The sequence below is a fragment of the Lipophrys pholis genome (assembly GCF_963383615.2).
Source record: "Lipophrys pholis genome assembly, chromosome: 15".
Lineage (NCBI taxonomy): Eukaryota > Metazoa > Chordata > Actinopteri > Blenniiformes > Blenniidae > Lipophrys > Lipophrys pholis.
The window spans coordinates 19,280,783-19,295,329 of record NC_137642.1 but is presented as its reverse complement, the minus strand read 5'-3'; the positions used below and the strand labels follow the sequence as shown (position 1 = coordinate 19,295,329).

The 14,547-nt window shown below is 40.5% G+C and overlaps 1 protein-coding gene across 2 annotated transcripts in view; it reads right to left on the bottom strand.

Moving 5' to 3' along the window:
• Window positions 1–14,547, bottom strand: part of ugp2b (UDP-glucose pyrophosphorylase 2b) — a 37,839-nt gene that overhangs the window by 11,847 nt on the left and 11,445 nt on the right. For both annotated transcript variants that reach the window (XM_080482161.1, XM_080482162.1), the window contains exon 4: window positions 1,199–1,384. In XM_080482161.1, coding sequence (XP_080338287.1) covers window positions 1,199–1,384 — 186 coding nt within the window. The remainder of the gene's footprint in view (window positions 1–1,198; window positions 1,385–14,547) is intronic.

Genomic DNA, 14,547 nt, shown 5'->3' with positions numbered 1-14,547 from the left:
GTAGTAATGTTTCCAATTCCAACTACGACAAAGCATATTCCTACATCTCTGTCGAACCTGCACTCCAAGATATGTCAAATGTTCTTCAGCAGTCTCTTCTCTGCATTGGAAAAATCAAAAACCCACCTGAGCAAGGCACCTCTCCCTTTTCCAGGGAGGTGGAACAAAACCTTAAACTACATTTACAGGTTCAATCTGAAGAAAACAAATCTGATGTGACCACATGTGCCCGTTGAAGCCTTTTACACAGTTGCCCAAATTATTCAACACTCACTTAAGTAAGAGCTACAAACGTGTAACTTTTATTACTTTAAAACCTAATGTTAACAAACTGTTATGGTTTGTCACTGTGCATTTTTTCTAAATAGAAACATGAGCCCTCAACCATTATTTGTTTAAATTGACTGCAGCATTGGTATGGATCACTGTTACCACGGTTACCATCAGCTGCTTTAATCCTTTCACTGAATCATCCTCCAAGGTTAAAAGAGGGAACGAGCCACTTTAAAGAATGTGAGGAGGAGGAGGAGGAGGAGGAGGAGGAGGAGGAGGAGGAGGAGGAGGAACAAGATCTCTACACTGATATTTGTCTTCGAAGTTCGGGAGTAAACACAAACAGTCATCAGAAAATAAATAGCCAAGTAAAGCACATGAGAAAATGGACTTCAGCACAGTAATAGCTATAGTAGCTATTTTTCTAGCCGCCTCCAGTCATTTCCAGGGTTTAGCAGTGGGTACCATCAGGTGCAGGAGGATTATGTTGATCGAAGGCTTTTTTTAAGCTGATGGAGTCGGTGAAGGGGTTAAGTTTGTGAAGCAAAACAGACCTTTAGATGAGCGACGCCATGAAAACTACAGCCCAATGTTCAGAACTAAGATGCACTGCATCATCATTCAGCAAGTAATGGAGTCATTATCATACTTTCTGGGGCGACACTGCAGTATTCACTGTCTTTAGTTACATGAATGTAAGTTTAGATGAACTTTATCACTAAATGCAGATTGATGCAGGTCTAATATAAAACTTTTTTGATTGTGATAATGGGACCGTCTGGTTAAAAGAAAATCTTTCATGAGATGTGCCATCGTGACACATTCTATTCATAATCTGTACATAACCAAGGTTTCTGAGTGCAATGACTCCTCACAAAAGGACTTTTTCGCATTCACAAATATCTGAATATGAGAGTTTTTGAACCTCTATCTGCTGCACGGTGAGGTCCAGGAAGGTGTTCTCGTTGCGGACGCTGATCAGGCTCTTGGGGCCCTTGCAGCCCATGCTGGTACCCAGACCTCCGTTCAGCTTCACCACCACCAGCTTGTTCAAGCTGTTGGCCACGTTGTCCGGCAGGCCTCGAGCAGCGATCTTATCGTAGGGCTGGATCTGGAAGACAGACGGAAAGAGAGAGAATCCCTTCAGGTTGGGTTTGAGCTCACAGTTTAGTATATCTGATATCTATATAACGAGCTGAATATCAATTTGGACATTTTTGCCTTCAACTCAAAAGGCTGGATGTTGGATTTTCTTTTGACTAATAAGACACTTTTGAACTCGCAAAACTTGTATAATATTGCTGTGTAATAAGTGCATGCTGTGCAAACTGTACTATAGTTATGCAGATTCAAAACCTGGTGGCAAACGTGCGTCTTTCAAAAGCTATAATCCCACACAGGGCTAACGGTAATGTTTACACCACCCTGAGGATTAATTTCACTCATTTTCTGCTGTCTCCACTTCATAAAGATTGGACACAGTTTTGATATTAAAATAATAACTGGTGCATTCAAAAAAAAAAATTAATAATGTAATGACCTGCTGTATAGAAACACAGATGGAGCACTAAAGCCTTCTTGGTGTTTTACTGCTGGTCAGATTTACTGTCCACATCAGGAGCCAGTGACCCTCAGGCATTCATTAAACATCCCACAGCACCTACTCAATTGATTTTCTTCTGCACAGTTTTATTCCTGCAGCTCTGGGTTTAAATTGTGATTGTTTTTTTGTTTTGTTTTTTTCTTCGGTACATTCAGTACCTTTGAATAAATAATTAATGCAAATTGAAACCTTTACACATCTATTTGAAAAGTAAACTACAAGTACCTTTAAGAAACAGTATTTGGAAGTTTGTACAAGACTTCTTGTCTTTACAGAGCACCATTACTGTGGTGCTATTTTACGATCTGACACGTCCAATATGATTCTAAAAGGAAGGAGTCAAAGCAGGTCTGGATAAATCCGTTGTTGCACAAACCAACAACCTTCAGAGTCGTCGCTCTGTGCAGTGATATGCTGTTCCTCACACTCCTGCCAGGACTGGAGGTCCTTCCTTCCAAGTGTGTCAAGCACCATCTGTGATATGCACTGGTTCCCTTCCACAGTGTTGAATCTGCGCCCAATCAGCAGGAAGTCCATCTTAGGGAACAGGCAAAAGTCGCAAGGAACCAAATCTGGCCAGTTTGCTCAGTATGAAACGTTCACAATGGAGATCAGAACCGTCGAAGCTGTTCCAAATGAAATACTGACAATATCAGTAATTCCCCGGTTAGTGATTGAACGTTTTCAAGTGAGCCCTTCCCTCCGTCTCCTTTTACTTGCTGGTTTTAGCTCATTTCGACAGTTCGAAGCGACGCTGTTCTGACACCACTAAGACATCAGTCATGCGCGAGAGACGCTGCTCAACAAACTTTGATAAGCTTGTATTCCAAGCATGTTTGACAACATTATCCCTTCTCCCATCTGGGCCACCACAGTAACGTTTCCCTCTCTGAGGCCTGCCTGTCAAACAAACGCTCCGATGCGACGCTGACGTCACAGAGAACCGAGCGGGAGGCGATGTGCTGTCTGATGTAATACAAACATCTGCTCCGTCGCTCCCCAGAGGAGGCCGTCTCGGTTCACTCCAGGGTTTGAAAGGCAGTAGAATTTCGTGATCTCACTCTTGAGTCACGTCGAGCTTTTGTAGTTTTCTCTCAGAAATTACCTGTGACTCACTCGTTGCAGCTGTGATGATCCGAACTTGGGATGTTTCTGCTTTTGTGCATGCAAATCACTTTTAATAAGCAATTCAGTAATGCAGATCAGATCACGGTTTCGAATGTGGGCTGATTAATCACTGGCTGAGCACTGAAATGAGCTGAACTGATGTGGAAATGCGAAAATGTCACAAATCATTAAGTTGATCTGCTTCTGTGCGACAAGAAAAGGACATTAACACAAAGTTGAAAACACAAAAGACTAATTGAGCACATAATACTGACGGTAATGGCTTAATATACAACAGAGCCGGGTTTAAAAGTAGTACTCAGCGTTTCTTGTGACCCTACTGGAGTCTGTTGTGTGTCTGTCGGAGTGTAAATCTACACAACAGGATCAATATTACAACCCTCACATCAGCATATTCACACATCATGTATTGACTTCTTTCCTTCTCTTGCGCGGACAAGATGGAAGAACTTAATATTCAGCCAACCAGGGTCCAGATAAATTCACAGGAAAGCCTTTCTTTAATAAGATGTAACTGAAACAACAGCCTGTGGCTTTGTCTTTGAGCTTCATCCAGCTTTGAATGAATCGCATACTTTCATCAAGAATCTGAAAAATAAAGTCGAAAATAACGTGCAGCAGCATCCAGGGACATTCAGTTCGAACCAGATGTTACAACAGATTCCTGTTGTTCGGACGTCAGCAAGCAGATCAGTGGGTAAACCTTCAAAACTAGTAGAAGTGCGTCGGTCATCCTGTGTCTTTTCCTGCTAAAAACCCTGGAGCACACAGCAGACCTCCTGATGGAAACAGACGCTCTCTCCTCTGCGTTCACCCCCCCAACCTCACCCCACGTAGGGGATGAGGTTACAAACACAACACACAACGCAGGGACAGCTGCTGCTCGGTCTCCGTCCTTCACACACAGCGAGCGGTCACGGCGGAGGACTACTGGACGTTTCGGAAAGTTGTTAAACAAGTTAACTGAAGGGGAAAGCTGATAAACGGCAGTCACTTTGTTTACTGTTGATGTTGGGAAAATAGAACTGGTGTTTGGAGTGAAGACAGACGGCTGTTCGGAGTGTGTTTGGTTATCGCTGCCGAAATGTTTTTCAGCTGATCTCCCCCATCCTACCCCTGTACCCCCGGAGGGGGAGCTTCCAGACCCAGATGTTTCCCTTTCTGGACGAGAGTAGCCGTTTCCCTCTTTCTCCTCCGTGTGTGTGTGAACAGGTTTTCCCACTCTTACACGTTTAACTTAAGACACAGTTGTAGAGGTGATGAGGATGAGGCCAAGCAGGTGTTATTTGCTTTAAGAGTTAGTTTGAATGAAACTAGTAAAAAATAAATGCATTTATCCAGCAGAGGTTATGCAGCTTTGTGATGAACAAGGTTAGGATCAGATGTGAAGTGAATGCATCATGGCAGCGGACGGGCCTCTCAAGTAATGAAATACAAATGTACAAAGGCGGTGTGTGTGCGTGTGTTTATTTGTTTCCAAGGTAACATTACAATGAGTAACCTGGAGTAAACCATTTCTACATTGTGTAATTCTTCAAGCAGCTTGTGGTTCATAATACTTAGTAGTATTAAAGTAGCTGTCGGATTCAAACAGGCTTGATGGCTGCTGCTGTGAAGACTCTAGTTTAAGGACATAATACACAATGTTGTGATCTGTGGCAATTATAGATTCAACCGTGCTGCCTGTATGTACAGTAACATGGCGCTGCACTGATGAAACAATGAGGAAAACTGAAAAAAGCCTCAGATTAAACTTGGGGGGGGCCTTTCTGTGTAGAGTTTGCATGTCCTCCCTGTGCGCAGGTTTTTTTTCTTGGTACTCTGGCTTCCTTACAGAATCCCAAAAAGCAGGTTGGTGGTACTTTGAGACGTTAAATAATTAAGTAAATTGATATCGACACTAGCGCCTCGTGACCGTAACTTGGATGAAGCGTTACAGAAGATTAATGGATGGATGAACGAGTTTCTCATATTCAAGGTGTAAATAATAATTACCTCTGGATTTTAAATAGGGAGAGATAGTAAAACACAAAACTACCACATGAAGGCAGAGCAGCTGTCCAATTCAATGTGAAGCAACAGGAATCAGAGACATTGATTGAAGTTATCAATATGAATTGATACATTACTTCAGATGAGGAAAAACACAAGAATGTGATTTTCAATTAAATTTCCAACTTTACAGCATCATATTCTATCTTTTGAACCTTGAAGTTTTTACCCTCCTCGCTCAATCATGACCACTTCTCTGTGGTTCACTGATGACTTCGCTGCAGCAATAAACAACCGGAATTAATCCACAAGACATGTCTATCTGCAGCCACCGGCCCGATGCTGGATTATAATTTTGGACTGACGCACACACGCATGTCAGCAGGATTTAAACTGTCATACAACCACGGTAGAGTTTGCAAAACATGTTAATCAGCAACAGAGGAGGAGGGGAGATATTTACAAACAGCACGGTCCTCGTTGAAGTGAAGTGGAAGCGCGACACTGATGTAACAAGGAGAATTACATAACTAAATAATTTGCTGTTGGCTTAGCCACAGTGGTTAGAAAGTTGGTTCACTGCCTCCTGTGTGTGTTTTTGGCAAACGACTACACGCTTGATTTCCTCTCATGCAAGGTCTGATTTTCACAGAGACATTTTCTACATTCAGCATCACAAAAAACATGTTGGTTAATTAAAAGTGGCAGGCCGCGCGTCACATGGTATAAACATCTCAATTGTCTGGGATTAGGATTCTTTGAATGAGCAGGAATGTGCCAAGAAGCTCTGGAGTTCTCCGCTCACTTCAGTCGCCAAGCAATTGCTCCCTCGGATTTCTGCTATATTAGCTTTTAGAAGCCATATTGTTTGAATAACAGTGGTACAGACACAGATTTGGGTGTGTCATTTCAAAGATGAATGGTTTTCCATCTCTTTCTCAATAAGCTCTCTTAAAGCAGGCTTTCGGTAATTGTTTGTTGGCTTAAGGATATTAAGTTCAGAGTGCCAACACAAACAACCGACTCAAAACAAAAGTCATTTCTGTTTGTGTTAGGATGAGGATGAAACTCTCCTCAGAACAAGAAGAAGAAGAAGAAGAAGAAGCAGAAGCAGTGACAAACATAAAGCCATCCTGTAAAAACTGTTAGTCCATTGCAAAATGCAGTTATTCATTTATTTGATATTTTGATAATTAAGGCCCATTAACTAAAATTGTAGTGATTTTTTTAATGTGTGCTTCAATGCAATTCGATTGAGTCTATTGTGATTTTCCTCGCTATGGGATAAATTAAGTACAACCTAATCTATTAAAATTGTAACATTCTAATTTTCTAATTTGAGGCTAAAAATAAAAAATAAATACAGTTAAACAAGTAGATTTCCTCCTCCTGTTTAGAGGGAAAGAAAACTACAGAATTTCGGTTTGAGTAAAATTAAACCTGCAAAACATGGAACAACAGCACTATCGGGAACCAAACCTGCGACCTCCTCACAGCTGTACGAACGATCGAGAGTGATGAAAGTGTAATGACAACTTTTCATGGATAATTTTGTCATCGTCTGCATAACTATGCTATCGTGTAAACATATGGATGTCTTGTAAGAAACAATAAAACAGGCTTTGTTTCTTCATATAAATTTCGTGATCTCATTTAAACGGTAAAAATGGTGTGTATACCCTCCCGCACATAAATACAGCAAGATATCGTTTTTTTAAAATGTATGTTTTTTTCTTGTGAAAGACAGAGAAGTTATATACAGATATTTTGAAAATTTCACGTGGATGAGAAGAAAGTAACGCAACTTCAAATCCTTGTGTGGAACAAGCGAAACAAATTCTGATCATAAAAAGCTGTTTCTTCCGTTTCTGTGGAAAACACTTGAAGATAGGTCAATTATAAAGCTGCTTCACAGCATGCTCCTGCTATTTTAAACTAACCTGGTCTGGTTGAGGATCGTGCGATTCGTGTTGACACATTTCCTGATGCAACCTGAGCAGTTGTGAGTTGAAATCCTTCCTCAGAGAACCACAGAGGATTTACCTGCTGGTTCTGGGATTTGAGCCTCATGTCACAAATTAGCTTTGTCTAATCTTCAAGCCACAGCTTTTCCCAGTGTGCTTACTAGATCTTTTTTTTGGGGGGGGAAATCGGATTTAGAAAGATAAATACAACTGATGTCCAAAGAGCCCTATCAATATCCAAACCAGTTCATGGAAAATCGGTATCACATTTTCTGGGCATTAAGTAATCATCTAGCACAGATAGTTTATGTATTATATGTATGCATTTTTAAATTAACATATTTTCCCTTCCTTAAACCACTTAAAATTCTCCTTTTTTTTTTTTTAATGGAAACTGGAATCGCCTCGTCTTGTCGTAAGATATTCAGAATGTGCCAAGCCACAAAGACTTCCTCTGGCAATCAGCCACAGCATGAGAACAATGCACAAAATTGTCCTCAAACTCATCTTTTACACACACACACACACACACGCACACACACACACCGCATGACCGTTTACAACTCCCAGTGCCGCGTTCAGTTAAGTGTCTTTGTAGTCTTGTGTGTGACATTCCAGCGCTTTTTGTTTCCGGCCTGCAAACAAAGATTTCAAATCCTCAGCCACTTTTTCAGCTCAAACCATCTGGAACACAAACACGATTGGTTCAAAATAAATTAATCGGCTGCTGTTTTGTCAGTCGGATTCCACTCATTCATGTTCTGTCAAAACAGAGTCTCTGCTTTTGTTTGTTGTAAAGTTTGTGATTATATGATAAATCTGTGCTTTTCAAAACTACGCTTAAGGGAAACATCTCACTTTCACAACACATTCTACGTTAATGAAATAGGAAATGTTATTAGACATTAGAGAACATTGCAGTTTAACAGCAGTTTCAACCACATCTACCAACAAATCCAGCAATTACTAACAAATACACAGTATTCATGAATATTTAATTACACGGGCAGTTTTACAAAGGTTTGTAATGACACCAGCAATTTAAAGCAGGTACATATAGTTATTCTTTCACCAGTTATTTACTACTTCCAATAAGAATGCGTGCAGTTGGTTAAATAATAAAATTTCAAAAATAAAAATAGTAGTTGGTTAAATCAATTTCTGTTTTCGACAGGTTTAAGTCTGTTCCTACGGAAGAGTTTTAGGGCCACTGAAGAAAAAAAAAAAATTCGGAGGCTAAAAAAAAAAAACATTCGTGGCCCTAGAAAAAGTCGAAAATCAAAGTCGAGATTTTTTTTTTTCCACGGTGGAAAAAAAAAGTCCGTCCATCCACATGCCAGCGCGTGTGACTGCTTCCTCAAAATGCAGATCAGGCGGTTTGATGAAGTGATGAGATGAAAAGATGCTTCAGGACAGAATGTAGCTCATAAACACGGTGCAGTTATCATCAGTATCAGGACTAGAAGAGACAGAGCAGCCTGCTGCCTTGTTCCGTCGTGGAAGTTCGTCGAGTACGAAGGACAAAGGCACGGATCCCGGGCTGCTTATTTAAATGTGTTCTTATTAATCAAGGAAATCCTGTGTAAAATCACATGTCCATAAACAGTAAGCAACCCGATATAGTCAGAATTAAGTGATTTAATGTGAATTCACATCTACGGGCAAATGATGAGGGATGGATTGACGTCTCTCCGTGAAGAAAAAAAACTCGACTTTGATTTTCGACTTTTTCTGGGGCCACGAAGGTTTTTTTTTTTTTTTAGCCTCCGAACAAAAATCTCGAATAGGATTTTCGACTTTTTTTGAGGCCACCAAGGTTTGTTTTGTTTTTTTAGCCTCCAAATTTTTTTTTTTCTTCAGTGGCCCTAAAACTCTTCCATACTGTTCCACTTAACGTCGTTGAAGATAAATTCTTTGGGACGCTATTGAAAACCTCTGCGGGGGAAGCAAAATCAAATAATGTCCAGAATAACTGAACGCTGGAGTTATGAACCAGGTACTTCAGAGAATTTTAAATCTGATATGGTTGCTGAAGAATGAAATCTCAATATTATCCAGGCACAATGTTTTCTGAGCTTTTTTTTTTCCTTTCAGTGGACAGAACAATTTGCCACCATTAACATCCTTAACTCGCATTACAGTCCACTTTAAATTTCCCACTCAGATTTGTATGAGAATTATGTTAATGAGACTGAATCCTTCTTATTCATCTGCTCTTGAAGAACACATTTCGGTCATTGTCACCTCATGAACATACCGCACACCAACATGACTTCAAAAGTGTGATGAGGTGGTAAGAGACTCTTCAGATCAATATGAGTGATGAGAAAAGCTGGATTTCACACCCGAGTACAGCAAAACATGAATTACTTCCTCCATTGGAACAGGCATTTAACCTTGAATCATGATGAAATACAGCATAGATAACATTTTGAGAATACCCTTGGATTTTTAAACCAGTCATGTGTAATATAAGGGTTCATATCATGCAGGGAGTGTCTATAAACTTTTTTGTCCGTGTACTATAAGTAACCAGAGAGCTGGAAGTGGTCATATTCTATAAACCAGAGTAATACACAGAAGAATCCATTAAGTGTCGGTCCTCTGCAGAGATATTGCTGTAAAAATAGTGCATAGTTGGTAGACTGGACTAAACTCAGCGTGACTTACGAGTGGAGATCATAACTACCATGATTCAATGATAAATTACAGTGGGTGTAGTTCAGGTCATCTTTAGATTCACACGATGACTGTGATTAACGTACAGTTTTGTCGTCAGTGGGGTTTGACTGTTTACACTGAAGCAGCAATAACCCTGAAAAGACTCGAATCAGAATCAGTCATCTGACCTCAGACCAGCTGAGAAACAAACACACTGGCTTTTTGGAGGCTGCCCCTTTGTTTTTGCACAGATATCATTCACTTGTGATGTAAATCATAATTTAAAATCACATGGATATGATGACTGTTTTCTGTAAGTGGCTCTTTTGATGAACCATGGTCTGTGAATGGCTTGAAAAGTAAAAGGTTACTTTATATGGAAGACCTGACAATACAGCTCACGTCACAACCAATGATAATGATGACATGAGGCCTAGAGAGACCCGTAAAACCAGAATATCCTTTGTACTGTTCCTTTACTTTGCATATCGGCATAACTACAGATACTAAAACATGCCGCTGGATCATTGCAGCCACGTGTCAATTTCTACTGGAAACGGTAGACTCAAACCCTGACATCGTCGCAAACTAAAATACTGACATTTTGACTCTGGTCACTCCCTGCCTGCTAACTATTATTAATTTCTGCTCCCATTTCAATCCTCAATCCTAATTTATTTGTGCTTAGGTTTGTTATAAGAGGGATCTGAGGGTTTCAGAGTGACGCAGTTACTCTTTGCTCACCGGAGAGCTGAGAGGAACGGCAGATTAGATTAGGTTGTCAGTTTGTGCTTGTGTGCAGTTTTGGTTGGCGAGTCGAGGGGATGGCGAGGTCAGAGTGCAGCGAGACGAATCGGGACTCTGTACGGCTTCTCGTCTGCCTCCCAACCATGTGACCCCCGGGTGACTCCTCCGGACAGACGGTTTGAACACGTTGTGCTCGTTGTTTTCTCCAGAGGAGCTGGAAACGTTTCTGTGAGCCGTGACTCCTGCTCGTGGTGATTAATGAGGAGCACTGGACAGGCTTCCTTCTTTGAAATGTACAGGAAAACAACGACTTTCTGCAGAGTTTGTCAGTCACATGTGTCCTTATGTAATACTTCGCACGTCCTGTTTGCTGCAGCAGCTGTGTCGCCAGATAAATCCCTTACGAAATGACTTTTCCTTTGTGATTTACAATGTATAATGAATTTATTTATAAACAAATAAAGGGAGAATGAAAAGTATATCGTATTAAATTACCGGGAGAAGTTTATGATAACATAATTTCCAACAACGTGATTTAGGTTTTTTTAACAAACTTCCAAAGATGCTGCTGTTAATGTGGTTCGATGAATTTGCTCTCGGCTGCCTCCCCACAAATTTTATCTGTAGACTTGCAATCTTTTATTCATGTTTTCTGTTGCCCTTCTTTTTCCGACAGCTTTGACTTTGTTACCACTCATGTTCTATATCATGTTTGTCTTTTTTTTTTATTCTTTTCCAAATTCTGATTTATTTGCGGTGACACTACGATATGCTTGATAACTTAATCCATAGTATCACTTTTCTTTTGTACATGTGGGGCTCATCCAATCACTGCATGGCAAACAACCAAACATGGAACCAATAGTATTTCCAGCAGAGTTCTCAAATAAACAGAACCTAACGCAAACAAATCTCTCATTTGAATACGGTTGTTTGCTCCTGCTGTCACTCATGGCGTCGTTATTAGTTGCAACACTCGCAAAACATACGCAGACTGGGAGAACGTGCATTTTAGCACGCTCCATACAGGATCTTGGTAAATATGGCTTGTAAAAGGTCACAAATTAGGAAAACCAAATGGTATCATAAAAAACAAAAATGAGAAAATGCAAATCCTTTCAAGGTTTGGGAAACATTCTGGAGTGCAATTCATTGGCTGTGGCCATTATTGCACTTTGCTCCATCAGCAAATACTTCAAACACAGGGAATGAAATATGCAAATAAAACACAGATATGAGTCCCGTCAGGTTAACTACAGAGCTCGCCGTGAATATACCTTCAGTTAAGGTACAGGGAACAAAAAGACTGATAATCTTCAAAGTAAAACACTTCAACCGTTCAACTATGCTTCAAAGTCTGCTACAAACACGTGGCTTTCATACGATATCAAAAGGATCTATTGGAGTACAATATCAAGAGCAGCCACTTATAAAACTCATTTGACCTTTTCCTCATACATCGTCAGTATAAAAAGCCCCATGACAACAAAATTAATCATTTGATTCATACAATGAGAGGGTGTGTTCACGCTCGACAAAGTTTCACGCCAAACCCTGAAGTGGTTCTGTTAAATAGTTGAAAGCAGCCATTCAGGTATGACCACCTAAAGTGGCATTTGATCAGTGTCAGAAGAAATGTGTATCTTTGTTAATGTGTGTGACGCATGGTTTCCTTCTCAATACATCGTCTAAAAATCGGGTGTGTCCACGGCAAGGACAAATACAGCTGCTTACGCTTGGCTCAGCCTGTATCATCATGACAGAAGCTATAAAAGTTCATATTTATACGTTGAACGTAATGGCCTCATGAGATATTCTGGGCTGAAAAGAGAAAAAACATCCCACGCTCAAAAAAACAAAAATAAAACTTTGGGTTTGAACACATATTGAATCAAATGACTTTCACATGTCGCAGCTCGAAAACAAAACTCCGCTAATCTTCCTATATTTTCTTTAGAAACCAAAAGATTATAGTGACTTGTTGCATTTCAATATTAAAACTGACCAGCAGACTTTTGAAATGAGATCGTGATGCAAATGCAATTTCATACTAACTGTTGAGATTGTTCAAATCACAAAAGACGTAGCATTGTGCTGAATTTTCTACAATTTTCTAAACATTCTAGAGCAGTGATTCTCAAACTTTTTACACCAAGTACCACCCAGAAAATACTTGGCTCTCCAAGTACCACCATAATGACCAACACTAGACAGTAACCTAGTAAGCCTAAGCATTCATCACAAAACAAGGCAGAGGTTTTACTCCTAAAGAAGTATATTTGATATGGTCAGCCATTGTAACATTTTACACAGTTAGATTAGTAACACTACGCTTAAATATAGGAAAATAAAAGACTGTACTTAAATAATGATTCAATTAAAATATATTGTACAGAAAAGTTAAATAAACATTGTACCTAAATAAATGAAAAAACCAACGAACAAAAAACTGTTCTTAAAGACTAAATAAAACTGTACTGTACTTAAATTTTAAGTAAAGAATGTACTGTACTTGATTAAAAAAAAAATCAAAACAGGCTGCCTGAACTTCACACACCGCTGTATGGCTGCTTTCTGAAACAGAAACACACCCACACACACCCTCTGTGTGTGTGTGTGTGTGTGTGTGAGTGTGTGAGTGTGTGTGTAGGGTTTTTCCACCAAAAAGAACCAGGTTCTAGTTCAGGGCCGGTGCCAGAGCCAGTTCTTAAATGAGCACCACCAAAGAACCAGCTTTTTCCACCGTTAACGGAGCCAAGTGAGAGCTACGCCACTGCATCACTCCAAAACGTGATACGTCACTTATTTCAGCAATTTGGCGCTGACAGCGCTCATCCAGGTACAAGGAGACGGACTGTATTCATCGGTTTAGTCCGGCTCGCTCCATCTAGTTTGGCCTGAACCTCAGATGCAGACCAAAGAGAAAGAAAACATTCCGTCTCTTCTTGTCTCTTTTTTTGTTTTTTCACGTCTGTCTTACTTTAGTCCAGAGCCCCGGAGTGGACATTGAGGGGGAAAAAATAACGCGTGTATGAGTTTGGGGCTTATTTTTCAACATTTGGGCGTCACACAGTGAATTTCTGCTCCTTTCACTTAATTTCTGGGTGTGTCTGAATCAAATGCTTCAACGTCGGAGAAGAATGGAGGCGTACAATGATAGAACGCTGCTCTAAAAGCTGTTTCCAATGGTAACCTACGTAAGCATACTGATTAAAGTTCTTTCTCATGAAGCGTTGTTAAAAGGCTAATTTTATGCCTATAAAATCCAAGCTTTCATTTACAGTAGTATGTAATTTGTTTTTTAGTTGCTGATGAACCAAAAGTATTTATTATAAAGAAGTTCTGTCGTTATAAAATAATATCGGCGCGGAGCAGCCACACACTGCCTTGCTCAGCGGCTGCAGCTCCTCAAGCCTGCGGTCAGAACACGAAACAAGACCTGGCCGTCACGTTAGTTATAATAATGTTACAATGAAAAGTGTGACAAAAAAATGAGACTCTGGGGCTCCGTGTTCGCTGTAGTTTTCAGAAAGCTGGTTCAACCTCACTTCCGCCTTTTAGGTAGCGCTAACTCCAGAGGTAACTCCGCCCCCAGCCGATGACGCGTCGGGTCCCAGTCTAGCTCCTCTTTGGCCCAGCAATGAAGTGGGGCCAGCGTAGCACCAGTTTAGCCCCTGTTTGGCCGGGGCTTTGGCAGTGGAAAGACAAAGAACTGGTGCTAAGTCTGGCCCTGGCTCCGAACTAGCACCTGGTTCTTGCCTGCTACCGTGAATAACTGTTGATGTCAACGCATTTATATTTATTTCAGTGATCCTTTGGCGTACCACTAGAGGGAGCCCCGAGTACCACTAGTGGTACGCGTACCACACTTTGAGAATGACTGTTCGAGAGGCTTAAAAGCTCTTCTCGGAAAAGGGTCTTGTGTTTTTCACAGCGTGGCCCTGCATTTCTTTTAACCTCTGAGGAATAAAAAAAAAAAACAGATTTTCAATACGTAACCAATCTTTTCTTTATGCGAGTTACATTTCTAAAGTCTTACAGGATGGATGTTGTTGTGTCTTTATGTGCGTCTTTAGTTGCCGTTCCTATGCTTTCGCCAAAAAAGCAGATTTCTAATTTTACAAGTTGTTTTTTCCGACCTTCGGAATCACGACGTCAGAATGTGGAGGCACATTACAG